The sequence below is a fragment of the Vulpes vulpes genome, chromosome 6, assembly GCF_048418805.1.
Source record: "Vulpes vulpes isolate BD-2025 chromosome 6, VulVul3, whole genome shotgun sequence".
Taxonomy (NCBI): domain Eukaryota; kingdom Metazoa; phylum Chordata; class Mammalia; order Carnivora; family Canidae; genus Vulpes; species Vulpes vulpes.
The window spans coordinates 90,282,564-90,303,136 of NC_132785.1; the positions used below are offsets into that span (position 1 = coordinate 90,282,564).

General features: G+C 41.2%; 1 protein-coding gene across 12 annotated transcripts in view; it reads right to left on the reverse strand.

The window, feature by feature from the left end:
• FERMT2 (FERM domain containing kindlin 2) overlaps positions 1–11,743 on the reverse strand; it is a 79,888-nt gene extending 68,145 nt beyond the window's left edge. For 5 of the 12 annotated variants that reach the window (XM_072761610.1, XM_072761607.1, XM_072761602.1 and 2 more), the window contains exons 1-2: positions 11,229–11,661; positions 10,616–10,781 (exon numbers count right to left, since the gene is read on the reverse strand). In XM_072761610.1, coding sequence (XP_072617711.1) covers positions 10,616–10,772 — 157 coding nt within the window. In that variant the 5' untranslated portion in view covers positions 10,773–10,781; positions 11,229–11,661. Of the gene's footprint in view, positions 1–10,615; positions 10,782–11,228 lie in introns of all 12 variants that reach the window. The other 7 variants (XM_072761604.1, XM_072761601.1, XM_072761599.1 and 4 more) reach the window with 4 other exon arrangements.
• Positions 11,744–20,573: the final 8,830 nt, after the last annotated feature.

Here is a 20,573-nt window from a genome sequence, read left to right on the forward strand (position 1 = left end):
GGTACAAGGTGACAAAGCTTATAGAGAGTGAAGCCAGTATTCAAACCCAGGCAGTCTGGCTTCAGGTAATATACTCAGAGAGTTTGAAACCATTCAACAAAACTTACAAAAGCAAAAAAATAAGAAGAGGTTTCTGGTTAAATACTACATAAGCACAATGAAAAAAAATCAGACTACTTCAATCCACAATTCAAGTTTACATTTTAGGTTTACACAATATTTGAAGTATAACTTAAGATAGCATTTACTGAGCTCTTACTAAGCATTCTACTAATTACCAGGGATTCTGTTAATCGTTTTAATACCATACTTAGTTCTTATATTAACTCCAAGAAACGGGTAAGTAAACTAAGGTTAAGAGAGATTAAATAATCAAGTTAAATAAGATGCCACAGTCACATATAAGTAGCCATGTCTTAGACTAAGTTCTTAAACACTAACAAAGTTTACCTTTTAAAGGCATTTGCCTAAACCAGAATTTTTATTCATTGGACATACCTTCACACTAGCATAGTTTATCTATAATTTTGTATATATTGGAGCATAAAACCTATTGCTTCTAAAACATTCTTGTCATTTTTCTTATAGTATTACCAGTAGTGATGCAAGGTAGCGCAATAAAGTTAAAAATTCATTCCTAATATGGTAAGAGAACATTACTATTTGGCTTCTTTATAAAAGAAACTTCCTCAATCTTTTATAAAATACCATTATTTCTCTAGGTCAGTAAAAGGGAAAAACTTACATACCACTATAACAGTCTGGACTACAATCATCATCATTACTACATTGACTTATGTATTAAGTAATTTAATTTTTTAATAATATGATAAAGTTACTATTATTATCCCCATTTTACAGCTGAGCAATCAGAGGCACAGTTAAGTCACCCAGCACAAGGTTGTATAGCTAGAATATGGTAAAGTCAGGACTGTCACACCAGTAGGCTACCCCCTACCCTAGTCTATGCTTCACAAGAGCATTCTATCACAGCAATAGAATTCCAATACTGTGCATAAAACTGTAAATTGATAACAGCAATCATTTGCTTTTTTCCAAGTTATTTTTAATTTCAAAAGTTATAAAATTCAAGAATTATACTAAGGAATATTAAGCTGGGAGGCACTTATCCAATAGACATCTTCATCTACCGTCAATAATACTGGCACTTTATTAGATGCTTTATTCACAATCCTGAGTGTTCCATTAAGAAAAAGATGTCTAAATCATCATTACATGGATACTTTAAAATTATAATCAACCTTTAAAATATCTGATAGTTTTTAGTTACAGCATAATATAAAAATAAGATAAATATCTGAGAAATGATTCACTATAAATTCTAAAGTAGATTTCATCTCTGAGCTGGAGATTATCAGTTTCCTAACCTTGAAAATTGTATACGGGTTGCCCAAGGAAACACGGAAGGTAGCTGCTGGTCCTTATACAACTGGATAGTAGATAATCGAGTCCAAAAACATGAATCACAGTAAGAAAAAATCATGAATCATGAAGAAAATCCAAATGTTAACCTTACATTTTACTCATTTGCTGCTTATCATCTTCTTTTATATATACTAATTCACTTGGAAGAATTATTGAAAAGCAGAAGATATAGTTTTCAAAACAGTTTACCAGGTCACTCTAAGAGAGTCACTATGAATAAATGGTATTCTTAGTGAAGTACACCAGGATTTGAATGATCCTCCTATCCACAACAAGCCTTCGGTAGATATATCATCTAGTTTAACGAGTTACCACATTTGATGGGCACCTGGGTACCTCAGTGGTTGAGTGTCTACCTTTGGCTCAGGTCGTGATCCCGGGGTCCTGGGATCGAGTTCCTCATCAGGCTCTCTGCAGGGAGCCTGCTTCTCCCTCTGCCTATGTCTCTGCCTCTCTCTGTGTGTCTCTCATGAAAAAATAAACATCTTTAAAAGAAAGAGAGGAAGGAAAAAAAAGAAAAGAATGGTAAGCCATAGACTAGAAGGATACGTGTGCAAAACACGTATCTGATAAAGATACGTGTTATTTTATCGTTATCCTGACGATATCCTGATAAAGGATATCTAAAATATATAAAGAATACCTAAAACTCAGTAAGAAAGAAATACAATTAAAACAGGCAGAAAATATGAAGACATTTCAGTAAAATGATACACAGATGGCATACACACATGTGAAAAGCTCCCCATCATTAGTCATTAAGAAAATGTGAATTTAGGGCACCTGGGCTCAGTTGGTTAAATGTCTGCCTTCGGCTCAGGTCAGGATCCCAGGCTCCCTGCTCAGTAGGGAGTTTGCTCCTCCCCTCTCCCTCTGACACTCCCACCCTCCCTTGTGCTCTTGCAAGCACTCTTTCTCAAATAAATAAATTTAAAAAAAAAAAAATGTGAATTAAAGCCACAATGATACCCCTACATACTTATTAGACTGACTAAAATTAAAAATATAAACAAAAAGACCTGACAATACCAACGCTGGGGAAGGACCCAGAGCAACTGGAACTCTCAAACTTTTTTTTTTTCAGTTCTGGTACAATACTGACAGGCATGCAAAATACCGTGACCCTTGGAAAAGTTGACAGTTTTTTAATAAATTTTAAGCATATACTTAGGATTCTATCCAGGAATCCCACTCCTCAATAGTTACTCAAGAGAAATGAAAATAAATGTTCATGCAAATGTTCTGCAGCAGCCCTATAAATAATCTCTCCAAGCTGGAAACAATACAAATGCCCTTCAACTGGTGAATGGATAATCTTGGTACACATCCATACAATGACTACACAGCAATAGAAAAAACTACTTTTATACTCATGATACATAGATCTGAATGTATTATGCTAAAAAAAATTTTTTTAGTCAAATGTATTATGCTAAGTGAAAGAAACAGACTTAAAGCTACATGTTCTGTGGTTCCATTTATAGGACATTCTAGTAAAGGCAAACTAACAGTGTTTTTCAGGATCTGGGATTAAAGGGAGGACTTATTACAAAGGAACACAAGGAAACTTCCCAGAATGATGGACATCTGTATCTTAATTATAGTAGTTTAACATGATGATATACATTTGTTCAAACTCAGTACACTATACCAAGAGAATGAATGTTAATGTATGTAAATTATCTCAGAAAGCTAGACATTAAGAAAAAACTAATAAAAAATGCGATTATGCAAATAATTTGTTACAAAGGAATTATAATGAATATGAATTTGTAAACACAAATCCAACTGTAGAACATCACAACTCAATTAAAAAATTATTGGGATGCCTGGGTGGCTCAACGTTTGAGTATCTGACTTCTGCTCAGGGCATGATCTCAGAGTTCCAGGATCAAGTCCTACACTGGGCTCCCTGCATGCAGCTTGCTTCTCCCTCTGCCTGTGTCTCTGCCTCTCTCTGTCTCTCATGAATAAATAAAATCTTTAAAAAAATTATTTAAAAATATTCCCTTAGAATATTCATTTAACTCCCACTGGGCATATGCATCATTTTGCAACACACCATGGCATTAGCATTAATATTTATTTCAGTAAAGTAATTATTTAAATAAAAACACTGCATACATTAACTTTTTCCTGAAACCACTTAGTTTCTAAATGGGCTTAACGTTTTCATGTGCCAAGAAACAATTTTGTATCATTCCTTTGTTATAACTGAATAAGACACATCACTCCTATAAAAGGAATTAATTTACTACTAAAGCCTTCATGGTTATAAATTTTTCAAACCTCTGTAATACCATCATCCACCTATTGGTCCATTCAACTTCAGAAACCTCATGAAAACAGCAGTTAAACAGCTTTCGTTATATTAAAGAGGTAGGTGTGTGTTTGGGAGTGAGAGGAAGGGTGAAATGATAGCTATTTTTCTTATTATTGTTAGTGAGAACACAAAACAGTCCCAAACTAAACTCCTTCTGAGTACAATTCTCTAGTTTCAAAGCTGGAACCCATTAAATAGTTTAGATTATATTTTAACTCCTTTTAAAAGCAGTTCTTTTTTCCCCCAGTTCAATATCACAATACCACTGAAAAAACTGCCACTCCCATGTATATAGTACTAAAAGTTTATAAATGCATTTTCACACATATTATCTCTTAATCCTCACCAAAACCTATGAGATAGTGTGTTAATTTTCTTTTTGTTTTTTTTTAATAATTTTTTTTTATTATTATTTATGTATTATAGTCACAGAGAGAGAGACAGGCAGAGACACAGGCAGAAGGAGAAGCAGGCTCCATGCACCGGGAGCCCGATGTGGGATTCGATCCCGGGTCTCCAGGATCGCGCCCTGGGCCAAAGGCAGGCGCCAAACCGCTGCGCCACCCAGGGATCCCCTTAATTTTCTTTTTGTAAATGTCAAAACCCACTTAGAAGATTAGATTAGTTGTCCAAAGATTACACAAATGATTTAAGTGTCAGGGCCAGAACGCTGTTTTGTATTACTCTGTGTATACATTAGCAAGAACAGTCTGAAGACAGAAAACATTATAGGAAAGCTTATACCTAACAATGTTTAAAAATATTAGCAATACTTGGTAGTCACTGCATATATACCCCTAACAATGTCTAAAAATATTACCAATACTTGGGAGCCACTGCATATATTAAAGGAGACTGAGTAAAGAATAGTTTAGTGACAACTAAATGTGGAATGGAATCCTGGATGGAAAAAAACAAAGGCCATTACTTGAACAAGTGGCAGGGATGTCTGTGTGGCTCAGTGGTTGGGCATCTGCCTTTGGCTCAGGGCATGATCTTGGGGTCTGGGGATGAAGTCCCACATTGGGCTTCCTACAGAAGCCTGCTTCTCTCTCTGCCTATGTCTCTGCCTCCTCTGTCTCTCATGAATAAATAAATTGTTTTTTAAAAAACAATCAAGTGGCAAATACAAGTGAACATGGATGCGTATTAGATAATACTACTGAATTAATGTTTAATTTCCTAAATTTTTTTTTAAAAAGATTTTATTTATTCATGAGAGACACAAAGAGAGGCAGAGACACAGGCAGAGGGAGAAGCAGGCTCCATGCACGGAGCCCAATGTGGGACTCGATCCCAGGACTCCTGGACCACGCCCTGAGCCAAAGGCAGCCGCTCAACTGCTGAGCCACCCAGGTGTCCCTGATTTCCTAAATTTGATAACTAATGTAATATGTAAGAGAAAGTCCTTGTTCTTAGTAATACATATTTTAAATATTCAGCGATGAAAGGTTATGATGCCTGCAACTTACTGAAAGTGATTCAAAAGAATATGTGTACAGAGAAATCAAATGGCAAAAATGCTAACTGGTGACCTAAATAAAGATTATACGGTGCTAAGGTTTGTTTTTTTTTTTTTTTTTTGGTTTTTTTTTTAGATTTTATTTTTTATTTTAGGCAGAGTGAGAGCGAGAGAGATCACATGGAGGAGGGAGGCTCTCTGCTAAGCTGAGAGCCTGATGTGGGGCTTGATCCCAAGATCCTGAGATCATGAGCTGAGATGAAGGCAGCCACTTAGCTGACTGAACCACCCTGTGCCCCACTCATGGTTACTTTCATTACTGAATTTATATAGAGATGAAAATAAAAAAATGAAACATTAATTTTCTTTCAATTTTCTTTAATAGCTATTAGACATCTCTAAGGGGATCTTTTGTTAAATAACTGAATAAAAAAAGATACATTCTCGCAGGTGCCTGGGTGGTTCAGTCAGTTAAACATCTGCCTTCAGCTCAGGTCATGGTGATACCAGGGTTCTGGTATTGAGTCCCAGAGACAGGCTCTGTGCTCAGCAGGGAGCCTGCTTCTCCCTCTCCCTCTGCCATTTCCCCTGCTGCGCTCTTTCAAATAAATAAATAAAATCTTAAAAAAAAAAAGAAAAAAGAAAGATACATTCTTTTTAGTGCCTGTATAAACAAGTTAACTGTAGTTGGAATCAAACAGTATTTGTTGATTTTTTAAAAATAGGGCACAAAACATGACAGCAAGCAATACATAATACATCTGAGGAATAGCTCATACTTTTTTAGTGGTATGAGAATTTTAGTAAAATTGTTCTCCCATCCCATTCCAAAATACTTAAATATGTTTTTATAATCTTAATACATTTCAAAATAAGTACTGTGAATCTGCACCACATAGATATTTCCATGAATTCAACCATAAGTCCTCCAGGGGAAAAAAACAACAACAGGATTTCAATAGCATAGACACCATTTCACTAAATAAACATGCCTTCCCCAAGGAGCACTAAGCACAAGTAGAAGGGAGCTGTCCAGTTACACATGCTTTTCTCCTTGTATTCATCTTGCCAAGCTTCATTCCTAGTGTTTAAAGTATTTTTTTGCAACAAATCCCCTAATGCAAGCCAACTTCTTCATCTGATGCTCAACTAAAGAAATTTATTTTTAAAGTTTCTGAAGGAAAAATTAGCTATTTTGCACGTCTGGGAGATGGAATTAATGTATAATATAATTCATGAACACTTTAAGGGAGTTTTAGGAGTTATTTTAACTAACATCGATTTTTTTTGTCATATGTGCCAGCCAACTTCACAGCCTAACTCCGTCTGAACATGCAATTCCAACATAAATGTACTCTATTTCATTATTTATAGCAAGAACATAACACTGCAATGCAAAGAGGACTTCTTTATACAGGCTACAATTCATAAACAGTCCTCAAACTTTCTAGGTCAACTCATCTTTTTTTTAGTTACTCCTGAGTCCCCCAAATTGTCCTTTTTTTCTGGATTATTATTTAACTTGATTTAACCCAACTTCTACATTCTTCCTACTCACAGAATTAGAGTGAAAAGAAACTCAGAAATCAGTCCATTATTCCTCCCTCCAAGCTCACAGAGTTGCCGGCTAGACACCGGTAAGTTCCACAGAAGAATAAATTCCTTATCCTCTAACTAATATGAATTTTTACAGAGAGGTAATATTAAATTGTACATAGAAGCTCAGAAAAAAGAAAAAAAAAGTTCAGAAGACACTTATAAAGTGTTCTGAAAACGCAGTGAAACAAAGCACCTCTTCAGCACTTCGAATCCTCCATACTAAGTTTTGACTACTAATGAGTAGACAGTTTTAATATTTCTTGATCTCTAGAGGAACATAAGGAAAATCCCATAAAATTGGGGCTCTTCCTTACAATTTATTTTTAGTACAATTAGTTTATTTGCTGTCATCTCATTCTTATAATCTTTGTCCCTAATGTTTTATTAACTCTACTTTTAAATAAAAACAGACACAAAATAAACTATACAGATTTGAAAATTATTTTTTAAAAAACTACAATAAATTTTTCAAGTTCTATTTCAAACTGTCAACCTGGATTTTTAAAAAATAAAAAGAGGGCAGAAAACAATTTTTCATTTCAGAATGAGGTATAAACATAGAAGGGACCAATCTTGAGATTATTTGTCTAGTATCATCCTAAATTAAGTCAAAGATGCAAAACATTTTCTGTGACATCAGGATATAATTCCCGAAAGCCCACTTCTTCATAGCATACACTCTTTATTTTTCTTTTAAAAGGTTACTGCATAATGACATATGAGGTTTACACTAAGATTTAAAGGAGGCCTTTCAGATCTTTGAATCAAAGTCATGAATCAAAAAATCATGATTTAATGACCTTAACTGAAGTGCAAAAGCTCTTTATAAAATACTAACTAAATAATGATGCTGACACATACTAAGGAAGCATTTATTTACTTTTTTAGCTTGCTCAATTAAGTGACTAAGTCTGGGCTGAATGCAATAAGGCTGACCTGCAGGGGTCAAACCCAGGAGTTGTGTTACAATCTTTTTTGCTTAATCACAGACTTCTTTGATAATCTAATGAATGCTAAAAAGCCTCTTCTCAGAAAATTCCCTATATGGACAGAGATACAAAATTTTGTTTATTTTTCAAGTATTTTTTAATTTAAGTAATCTCTACACCCAATGTGGGACTTGAACTCATGACCGTGAGTTGAAGAGTCACACACACTTCTGACTCAGCCAGCCAGGTGCCCCACTTACAAAATTTTAATACAATCTTGAAGGGAGGTGTCCTTACAGAATCTATTAATCCCAGGGAAACAATTATCATTGATTACATAGAAAGAAAGAGTTAAAACTTAATGCTCTTGGTATTCATACAGATTCTGATCAGAACAAGGGGACCAGACAGGCATCTGGAGTCAAAGGTTGGTGAAAGCTGTGATAACCTTCTGTTCCACGGTACCAAAACTATTCAAAAGCCACAGTAGCCAGGTTCTGCCAACTGTCCATCCCTGCTCTGTGATCCCAAGACACAAGGCCCTGTGCCATCTCTACCTCTAATCATCTAGATTCTGCAAGCTGCTTTGATCTACTGCAGTTGCTGACAAGTAACCACCCAGTCCACCCTTTAATACCTTTGGTGACACAACTCAGTGTTTCAAAAGGCAAGCCACTGCAGTTTTAGGCAATGCCGAAAAATTATGAAGTTCCTTTCTAATCTGACTAAATGGGTTTGTAAACTTTAAATGCTGCCCTACTGAATTTCTTCTCTTTTCACTTACCAATAGGTAACAAAATAGCTTATCATTCAGTATTTGATACTAATCCTAAAACCAGAAGCAAAAAATCATTTAGTTCTACTTGCACCAAACAGATAAGTCAGAATAATGATGAAAAGCACTTTCTACTTGCAAATCAAAATGTAAGATCAGTACTGGTTCAGTTCAAGAAAAATGCAAGGTTTCCACCTACACAGCATCTCCTACTTTTCAGGGCTTCTTTTCACTGCATAAAAAATTTTAAATGTATCAACATTAAAAGATTCAGAGTACAGTCACTTAAATTAACATCAGTTCTGTCTGCAAGTAGTATCCTCTATATTTCTATTTATACCTGTGATTCTGTAATAAACAGTTCTAATCAATGCAATATAAATATAGAAGTCATTACTTATTTATCAGATAAAGACTGGCTTTCAAGAACTTTAAGTTGTCTCAGTCACCTTCAATGGCTCCTTTTTCACATATTGAAACCAATGTATCAGTAAGGTCCAGTTATCATAAATATAAGCAACCTCTGATGCGAATGCTTGTTTCCTTCGAAAAGAAAGGAAATATTAAAAATTATACTTTCTATTTTCTTCCTTAAATAATCCCACGCTAATGCTGGGAAAAAAAAAAGATTCACAGATATTACGAAAAGTGATTTATACAGTCAAATCAGCTAAGAACAACGTTAACCAACAGTTAATTGGATTACCAATATAGTAAAATCTCATTTACAAAGGACTACCCGAGAGGGGCTTGCTTTCCTGGGCCAAGTCTCAGAAAGCCAAACAATGCACAGCCCTAAGGAAGAGTCTATCTTGTAAGGAGCTTCTTTTTGGTCCTTCAATAATTACACCACCTATAGAGATACAAAGATGATCCACCTAAATGAATTGTACACTATTTTGCAAATACCATTATAGGGCACCAGTTCCATAAATTTATATGGTAGGTTTGCAACAATCTCTTGGTTAAGAAATACATTTCCTGATAAATAAGCACTTCTCTACTTTTCCAGAGTGGCTTGAAGAATGAATGCCGTGTTTTAAAAAGGCCAAAAGAAAATAAATAGATAAATAAATAAATGGCAGTGCCACACTTCACCTTACCAGAACTGCACGACCTACAAAAGGCATGTTAAGCTCATGAAGACAGACCTCTGAGCCTTTCTCTTGTGATATACTCATATTCAGAATTATTTTAGTTGATTCTTAAATTTGAAAATTTCATGCATCACAAGCAAAATACGTACTACAGAATTTTCTTACAGTCCCTATTGTTGGATACCCTATTATTTAAATTGATTCAGTTTTAAATCAATGCAGTATATACTTGTACCCAAGCAAATACTATGAATCTCGAAATAGTTTAATTATGCCTGTTTTTTTAGCACAAAATTATTTCATGAGCTTAATATACAACTGAACACTCGAAATAGCTTTTTTAAAGCACAGACTTCAGATAGTCCAAACACTGCCCCACCCCTGGTAAGAGTGGTTGACTGGAACATTTTAATACACTCCATCACGTATAGTACGGCTATAGAACCTTCATTATTGGCGCAAGAAGTTGCACATTTTCCAGTACAGTTTATACTTTAAAAAGAATGTTTGCATCATCCTCAATACCAGATGTCACCAACACTCAGGTACGCTGAAGATACGTGATAACCACAAGCCCTGTAATATCCCCCCTCTCAACATAAATGCGCACTTTTGTCATTTCTTCTAACGTGAAGTTGCTGAATGTAAAATAATAATAATAATAATAATAATAATAATAATAATAATAAGGCGTTCTCTCCAGTAACCACACAGTTAGGTCTATTAATTGGGAGGCAGGAATCACCACATTAAGAAAATTTCAAACAGTAACAACGCAAAACACAACACAAAGGTGAAAAGGTCTTTTTTGCTTAATTACTGAAAGATCTTACCATTTTCAAAAGTATCTGCGGGATGCCAAGCAAGATTTCCAAAACCCACCCCTCCCCCAGCCGTAAGCCGCTCCCCCCGCCCCCGCCCCCGCCCCCAGCCGCCGCCTCAGCCCGGAGGTCTTTATCTAGACCCGGCTGGGATGCTACTCACCAAGTTTTTCCACCAACTTGAGCATCACCCCTCCAATGTGCACCTCCCCGGTCACCCTCAGAGTGACATCGCGGTTCAGGTCTGTCACATGAACGCTCAGTTCCCACGTCCCGTCCGCGTAGCAGCCATCTGGCATCCTTATCCCGTCCAGAGCCATGGCTCCTTCCTGCGAGCACGGAGGAAATGGCTCTCGTCAGCGTCACTCCCCCAAAGGCAGGCGAATCCCACCGAGTTCGCGGAGTCCGCGGCGGAGCGGGAGGAGGTGGAGGACCCGAGGGTTTCCGCACCAACTCGGGAGGGCGGCGAGGCGAGGCGAGGCGAGGCGGGACTGCGGGCGGGACTGCGGGCGGACTCCGCGCCCTTCCCGGCGGGCGCCCCGCGCTCCCGCCCCGCGCTCCCGCCCCGCGCTCCCGCCCCGCGGCGGCCCTCGCCGGCCCTCGCCGCCGGCCCGCGCCGCCCCAGCCCAGCGGCCCTCGCCTAGCGGCCCGCGGCGGGCTTCACCTGCCGCCTGCGCTCCGCACCGCGGCCGGCCGAGACGCCGCCCGGGGGCTCCACATTCCACCTCGCCGCCCTCGCTCCCCCTCAGGTCCCGGCCCGGGTCCCGGCCCCTCACCGCGCTCCTCGCGCTCCCGGCCGGGGCTCGCGCAGCAACAAGCACGGGGACGGCGGCGGCGGCGGCTCGCGGGGCGGCGGCTCGCGGGGCGGCGGCGCGCGGTCCCCCTCCTCGGCCGGCAGAGCGCTGCGTCCCGGCGGGAGCGACTAATGGAGTCCCGTCGTCGCGGCCCCTCGCCCGTCGGCCGGCGCTCCACCCCTCCCTCCCCGCCTCCTCCGTCGGAGTCCGGCTGCGGCTGGGCGCGCCTGCTCCCTCCTCCCCCGCCCCCCGAGCCGCCCGGAGCGGTCGGGCCGCCTCACCCGAGTCCCTCACGGTCCCCCGCGGCCGTGCAGCGGGCTGGGGGCCTCGCGCACTCCCGAGCTGGGGGCGGGGCGGGCGGGGCGGCGCGCTCGGAGGAGGCGAGGGGCGCCCGCGGCGCAGCAATCTCAGCCCCGCCGAGCCGCTGCCCTTTTATGGAAATGAAGGACCGGGCGTAGGGATTGAATCCAACATCCGGGCTCTCGGCCGCGGGACCTGAGGAGGGGGAGCGAGGCGGGCGGGGGCGGCCTCCCGCGAGGGGAGGGGGCGCGGCGCGGCGGAGCGGGGCGGGGCGGGGCGGGGCGGGGCGGGGGGGGGGGGCGCGCTGCGTCCCGCGCTCGGGGCTCAGGCTTTGCCCGAGCGCCTGGCGGTGGGCGTCTGTCCTTCCAGCGGGAGAAGGGGCTTGCCCGTGAGAAACGGCCACAGGAAATTCCCAGGGCAAGGTCGTTTTCGGGGAACAAAGTCCCCCCGCCCCCTCCCCACGCCTGGAGCGAGTCCCGAAGACTCGGGGCGGGCCTCGGTGCGGCGCTCCGGGACCTGGAGAGGAGGGTCCGGGACGTAAAAACTTGAGAAAGTGAGTGCCCAGGCCAGCTCCACGGACATCCCACAAAAGAATGAGAAGACCCAGAGGGAGGTGAACCGCAAAAATTGCTTCGTAAGCAATGTCCGGCACAACCAGCAACTCCTACCGGACTCCCCAGAGTCCGCTTGCGCTTTTAACCCGTTCGGAAGCCCCAAGCAGAAGCGGGTCCAATAGGGCCCACGACGCTCCGTGTGTGAGGGGCGCGGGGGCGGGGGGCGGGGGGGCAGCACAGCCCGTTTGACTCGGAAACTTTCTCGGGCCGCTCCAGCCTTTTGCATTTGTGTATTTTTGCCTGCAGCTTAGAACTAGCAGTGGACTGGGGCCTGTAGGTGGCTAAGCATCCTCTACCCCACCCTCAGCCACACCTTGAAAGAATTTTAATAGCCCTGGGATGGTGCCAGCAGGTAGGGAGAACCGGAGAGCTCTACCTGTTGAGACCGACTAGGGATAGAAAATGGTCCTCCCGCTTCCCCCTTTACTTCCACTTCCCCCGTTTACTGTCGCACTCGATTCAGAAAGGGCCCCCCGGAGAAGCCGCCTCGCGGGCAGACGCCGGGCTCAAAAGACTTAGGCCCGCGCGACGGCTGATCTCAGGCCCCGTGGAAGGCCCCGGGTTTGAGTCCCCGCGTTCTTGAGCTGTGCCGATTACGCTGAAAAGGAACTTGCGAGGCGAATGACCCTCCGTCCCTCAACGCAGTTGGGAAACGAGGTTAGAGGCCTCAAGAAAGGGATGGGACCCATAAAAGAGCGAAAGGAAAGCAGCGAAATTCAGATGCCAGAGGTTTGGCACCAAAAATAGGGAAAACCACTACCGTACTTTGAGCCAGTCATCATGGAGAAACTGATGCCCCAGATCTGGCGTCTGTCCGCTCTCCAATTATTTCTACTCATGGAGGTTTCAGAGGGTTCTCTTGGAAGCGGTATGAATGTCCCAGAGAGGAGGGAATATTTGTGTAAATTATGGTGTTGGAAATATACAGGAAAACGTTCTTACAAAAATAGGGAATTGCTTGTCAGGGTAAAAAGCTGTACAAAACTGTGTATGTGGCTGTAACATCACAAGCTTATCCTCAGCTATTCAGAGGAAGAAAAAAAAAAAAAAAGACTGGAAGGAAATACACCAAATGATAAGCTGTGTGGGTGTTGAGATCATGGGAGATTTTTTTTCTTCTTCTTCATTTTCTACAAACTCCAAAGCTTTGCATTCAGGACCTCTCTGTCACCACCTTAAATTTTATTCAACATCTCAATTTCTCTGTGCATGCCGTTACATTCACAATGATGGACACAGTGGGTAGATAGAGAAGCTACTGAACTACTGGGCAAAGTGTCCCTTTGTGTTTTTTAATACCCACCCCCCCCCCCCAATTAAAACATGAGCTCTTTCAAAGCAGGGACTTAAATCTTTGTTTTGCCCACAAATTTATAAATAGCTTGAAACAAAATGGAAAACATGCTGATACCAAATCAATACAAATGTCAAACAGTAAGTCAGGGAGAAATCTCATTACTAGGGAAATCCTGGCTTTTGAGTTTTATGTGTTATTTCCACATCTTATCTCAAAAAGATTTGTGGCAATGTTTAAGTATTCATGGGCTATGAGATAGCGTACATTAGGGGTATAGCACAAAATTAGGGGTAGTGGGGAGAGGTGGGAAATGGAAGGACAGAGATTTAAAATGGAGCCAGAAATGAGGCTAAACATTGTACCTTAATGAACTTTGCAAGCGTTCCAGTAAATTCCGAGTAACTATTGCTTCTGAATATGCCTCCATAGAACCAAAAATATCCATGTTCTTTCTGAATATTCCATCCTTCATACAAATTTGTCAAAGCTGTTTTGTCTCAGAAACCCTTTTAGCACCCAGTTTCCACATTCTAGTTCTTTTCTCACTTTCCAGTGAGTACTTTCTGAACAGCCTCTCACCACAGTGCCTACTGCTTTGACTAATGTGCACTTCTGTGAATGTTTTTTACATTTAGTGACAGGGGGATGGTTAATAATGTAAATAACAGCCCCATTTATTAACATTTGAAATAGCTTAGTTATAGCATAATAAGAGACTTTCCTATCTTTAGAAAATAAGCAGTTTATATTTGAGCAGTATAGAGCAAGGAAGGCAGTGACCCTCTGTTAAGTACCATTGGAGGAATAGATTAGGATGGGTGCAGCTGGTTCCTTCGGGCCTTCTTTTTGAGTATTTCAAGCTGGTGCTTGTTTTGAAGATGAAAGAGGACTCTGACTCCAATCATTGAAACCGGGATTTTTTTTTTCCTCCCGGTTTATCAAGTGAGGCTTTCAAGTGCATTTCTTAAATGTTTACTTCTACCTAATGTTTTCCAGTGTATTCAGATGTGGAATCTTATCTGGAATCCCCCACTAGAACCTCTAAGACAATGCAATACTTGTGGTACTGACATCATGCTGAAAAGTAGCCGAGAACTCCAGTGTTTGGAAGAACAGCCCAAGCACTGAAAGCAGCAATATCCAAATAAGGTACCAAGCACTGGTCTTAGATTTAGACCAAATGATACCTCACAGATCTGCCGTCAAATGCAGCCCTCTGGCTGGGTAATCCACAGGTTGACTTCGGCTTTTTCTCTGACCCTACCTAAGCTGTGCTTTTATATTTCTAAAAGGTTAGTACAAAATAAACCCACCAGGTTTGAAAGAGAGAGATGTTGGGCGATAGGAAAAAATAAGAGAAGGTCTGTGTGAGTGCGAAAGTGTAAGGGTAACTAAAAATGCACTTCAAACCACCATATGAGGCCAGCAAGATGAAATGTAATGAATTATTCCTGTCAAATACCAGGTGAACAGAATTCTTTGTCCCAGGGATTGCCAAAAATGGAACATACTGGTAAAGCTACTAAGGAGGTAGAAGTCAAGGGACATGGAGTGTAAACTAAGAATGGGAAGGAAGGCTGCAGGGGCCACAGTTTTTATAGAAACGGTAGTCACTGCAAACAGCAAGAAAAGGAGTAGCAAACCTAAGGACAAGGATGATTTGCTGGGGGTGGGGATGTTTTGACATGGACCTAAAGGAGAATTCTTAGATAGCAATGAAATCTACTTCAAGGAGAAAGAAATGCACTGCTCAAATGTACCGCTCCAGAGTATAGAAAATTTTTCGTAAGAAACCATGCTGGGTGATACTTGAAAAAAACTTTTTTTCTTTGATTTAATTCTGAACATCATGTCATCTTGTAAACATTCTGTCCTCGACAAAAATATGGAGGATTCACACATAGGATCATACAAACAAGGTAGCTAATTGTGTGCCTTAGAACAGTACAAGGCACTGAGACAGATATGTAGACATATAACATATCACAAAGTCTTAAAGGAACATCTGATGTAGGAGGCTTATATTTAAAATATCATAAAGGGGGATCCCTGGGTGGCGCAGCGGTTTGGCGCCTGCCTTTGGCCCAGGGCACGATCCTGGAGACCCTGGATCGAATCCCACGTCGGGCTCCCGGCATGGAGCCTGCTTCTCCCTCTGCCTATGTCTCTGCCTCTCTCTCTCTCTCTCTCTGTGTGTGTGACTATCATAAATAAAAAAAATAAAAAATAAAAAAAATAAATTAATTAATTAAATAAAATAAAATATCATAAAGGATATCCACATGCAAAAAAATTAGGCCCCTACTTACACTATATATAAAAATTGACTCAAAATGAATCACAGACCTAAGTTTAAGATCTAAACATAGCATTCTCAGAAGAAAACATAGGAGTAAACCTTTGTAACCATGGATTAGGCAATAGCTTCTTAGATAAGACATCAAAGCCAAAGCAACAAAAGAAAAACAAAATTGAATTTTCTCAAAATAAAAAATACCTAAATTTCAAAAGAGCATGAAAAATGTGAAAAAATAACCCACAGAATGGGAAAAATATTTGTAAATCATATATTTTTTAAGGAACTTATATCTAGAATATATAAAGAGCTGCTATAAATCAACAATAAGACAACTCAATTAAAATGAGCAAATAGGGGTACCGGGGTGGCTCAGTGGTTGAGCAGCTGCCTTTGGCTCAGGGTGTGATCCCAGGGTTCTGGGATGAGTCCCACATCAGGCTTCCCACAGGGAGCCTGCTTCTCCCTCTGCCTATGTCTCTGCCTCTCTTTATCTCATAAATAAAATCCTTAAAAAAATAATAAATAAAATGAACAAATAATCTGATTAGTCAGTTCTCCAAAAAAGATACACAAATGATCAATGAGCAATGAAAAAATGCTCAACACCATTAGGCATCAAGGAATTGCAAATCAAAATCACAATGAGATAACACTTCATACCTACCAGAATGATATAATTAGAAAAAGATAATAACAAGTGCTGGCTATGGAGAAATTGCAGCCCTCATACATTGCTGGTGGGAATGTAAAATGATCAACTATTTTGATATACAATTTGGCAATTCCTCAGAAAATTATAGAGCTACCATATAACCCAGCAGTTGTACTCTTAGATATATACCAAGAAAATTGAAAATATATGTCCAGACAAATACTTGCACACAAATATTAATACTTAGCCAAAAGATGGAAACAACCCAAATGTTCATTTATCACTTGAAAGACATTTGGGATGTTTCCATCTTTTGTCTAGTACTAATATTTGTGTACAAGTATTTAAATAAATGATTCATTTAAAAAAATCAGAAGGGGGATGCCTGGGTGGCTCAGTGGTTAAGTGTCTGTCTTCAGCTCAGGGCATGATCCTGTGGTCCCGGGATTGAGTCTCACAGTGGTCTCCCTGCGAGGAGTCTGCGTCTTCTCTACCTGTGTCTCTGCCTCTCTCTCTGTCTCTCATGAATAAATAAATAAAATATTTTTTAGGGCAGATCCGGTAGTTCAGCGGTTTAGTGCCACAGTCCCTGCATGGGGCCTGCTTTTCCCTGTGCCTGTGTCTCTGCCTCTCCCTCTCTCTGTGTCTCTCATTAATAAATAAATTAAATAAATAAAATTTTAAAAAAATAAAATATTTTTTAAAAAATTCAGAAGGGAGAAAAACTATCACTCTAACATCTAAATCATGAAGTACAAACCCACTATGAAGACTATGATAATCTAACCTCTGAAAGAAGGTCATCAGTGAAGTCATGGAATGTCTTTATGAAGAAGACAAATCTAACTGGATCTGAAGGATGGAGTTAGGCCTATCAGGAGGAGTAGTGTGTGAAATCACGAGGCAGAAGTAAGCATGGCATGCCCACAGCCATGGAGAAGAAAGGAAGAAATGCCAAGGAGATGCTCTGGAGAAGAGTCGGGGTAGAGTGAGGCCAGAGTAGGTAGGATAGAAGTTTAGATTCTGAGAAAGAAAATGGTAAGTCGGGATCCCTGGGTGGCGCAGTGGTTTGGCGCTTGCCTTTGGCCCAGGGCGCGATCCTGGAGACCCGGGATCGAATCCCACATCAGGCTCCCGGTGAATGGAGCCTGCTTCTCCCTCTGCCTATGTCTCTGCCTCTCTCTCTCTCTCTGTGACTATCATAAATAAATAAAAATTAAAAAAAAAAAAAAAAGAAAATGGTAAGTCATTAAAAAGTTGTTACATGGTAGTAATATCATGAAAGCAATATTCAAATAAGATTAATCCAGTAAAAATATGCATGTTGGATTGCAAGAGCTAGGGACTAGAATTCAGAAGGTTGGTTTGGAATCTGCTCATGACTTACATGTAAGAAAAGTAGGGATTGGGGGATGGAGGGGATTTCAAAAGAGTTATTATCAAAAGCTTTTGAGCATTTTTGATGTTTTAAGAGCTGTTTAGTGCACTTGAAACGTTCCTCACAACAACCCTGAGTTTTTATGATTATCCTTCTTTAATGTGAGTTACCTGATGGCTAGAGAACTGGGATTAAAACCTAGGTCTGAAAAAAAGAAGGTCATAAATGCTGCAAAGTTTTCATGTTTGGGTGACCAGGCAAGAAGAACAATGGGGTTACTGAACTGGAGAATGGAGCTAGGGAGGAGGTGATTTCAGGGAGCAAAGGGAAGACAACCTGTTTTAAAAAAGAAATATTCAACTTAGGGTGAAAGCTGTATACCCCAGTGGAAACATTTCAAGGGCAATTAGGTAAATAAACCTGGCCATTTTGTGAGAGGATCAGATCACAGAGAGAAATCATGAACAGAGAGGCAAGCCTGAAGATATGGCTTCACTCCCAAAGGAGCCTAACCTTGGGGTAACTAACTGTTCCCCAAAGGCAGAAGCAGGAAGGAGAATCCTCTAAGGCAACAGAGGTGAAAAAAAGATCAGGTTAGTCCAGAGTCAGGCAAGCCAAAAAAAGGAAAGAAGGAAAAAAAAAAAAAAAAGGAAAGGAAAGATGAAAGAACCATTTCAAGAAGGAAAAGGTGGTCAACAGTATCAAATGATGCAGAGGAGTTCAGGAGAATAAAGAGTGATTGAAGAACACAAAGCCTGGCCAAAATCATTGCTCACCTTGCAGAGGACAATTTTATAGCTAGTTGAGACAGGTTTCAAAGAGTTGAAGAAGAAAAAGGAAGTTTCTCAGTGAAAGGAAAGCAGGAACGAGTATAGTAGTATGGAGGTGCCACAGGAGCAAAGATGCTTTTTCAAAACAAAGGACACAGGAGCGTGCATAAAGACTTACGGAAAATACAAGGGGGAAATAGTTTGCTTAAACTTAAAACCAAGATCTCTCTGGGTTTGGGGGGGATAATTGCCCAGATTCAGGAGAAATAGGAGCAGCCCTTGCCACCACAGAAGAAATACACACCAGTTTGCTAGGCTATTGGTTTACTGGAAGGATCTAACTATTTTATAAAAGTGGAAACACACAGCAGGATACAGCAAATTGTGTATAAACATATTTAAATAAATACTGTTAATATTAGCCAACGAGAGGGTGGGGCTGGCTGGGTTATTGTGCTGTTCAACAGAGGCCCTCCCAGGAGGTCAGATTGGGGCCGGGATGTAAGAAAGGAAGGATGTGATTAAGAGATTATTTCAGTACAACTAGGGCAGAGATTCCAAGGCCCATAGGGAGAACCAATGGGGACAGCACAAATGCCAACGTGCCCAGCACAGAGGTGCTGCTGGGGGTCCACTGGCCTGGGACAGTGTAGCCACCATTCGCAGGTCACTCCAAAGGACACAAGCCACAAGGCCATTCCCGACAGCTGCCTTCACGCAGTCAGTTCCTACAACATACCAGAAACTCTGACCTGCTCAACTGTTTGCCTGTTAATGAATACATTAGTCTTCTTCCTGATTTCCAGTGTTATTCAGTGTCCAGCAGGTTCTTCCCAATTTTTAGTAACTAGGTAAACTCCCAACCCCCATGCTGTGAAAAGATCCCTGTTCTCTTTGTGCTTTGTATCACAATGTCCTCTTCACATGCATAAACCTTCTATTCTTCCCAAAACAGGATTTGCAGTTCCACTAAAACAGCCAAACCAGAAAGTCACCTACAACTCCAATTGCCCTAGGGCCAACCCAGTCCAATTTAGAAGGACAAAAGTACCTTTTATCTACTTGCTCCTAAGAAGGTGTTCAGGTGACAGAGAATTGACAGCAGCTGAACATCACCATCTGGTGCCTGGGAGGTGTCACTGCAAATCTTTTCTCTCCTTTGAACTGCATGCAACAAATAATTCTTTTTTTTTTAAATACTTTATTTATCCATTCATGAGAAACACACAGAGAGAGGCAGAGACATAGGCAGAGGGAGAAGCAGGTTCCATGCAGGGAATCCGATGCAGGACTCGATCCCCGGACCCCAGGATCATGACCTGAGCCAAAGGAGAAGCTCAAACTTCTGAGCCACCCAGGTGTCCTGCAACAAATAATTCATTAAGAACTTAACAAATGGAGAAAGCATCCCTGCACCTATTGAAAGATAAACTTTTGGGGCCCCTGGGTGGCCCAGTTGGTTGAGCGCCTGCCTTTGGCTCAGGTCATGATCCTAGGACATTAGGCTCCTGGCTCAGGGAGAGGCCCGCTTCTCCCTCTGCCTGCTGCTCCCCCTACTTATGCTCTCTTTCTCTCTAATAAATGGATAAAATCTTAAAAAAAAAAAATCAGTAAAAATAAAAGATAAACTCTTCATTTTTGGACCCCATCCCCTCTTTCAAGGGGTGCTTTTGGAGGTATCCGCTATATTCCCAGTTTTTCCTGCTTCATCTAATTCTCCCCTTCTTTCCATATCATTGCCATTGCTCTATAAACAGACTCCAGCACCTCCACTTGAAAGGAAGATGAGACGCCTAGGGGACTCAGATGTTGGGCACCTGCCTTCGGCTCAGGTTGTAATTCTGAGATCTGGCAGCAAGTCCCACATCAGGCTCCTTGCAGGGAGCTTCTCCCTCTGCCTATGTCTCTGTCTCTGTCTCTGCCTCTCTCTGTCTCTCATGAATAAATAAATAAATAAATCTTAAACAAAAAAAAAAAAAGAGGACAGCCCGGGTAACTCAGTGGTTTAGCGCTGCCT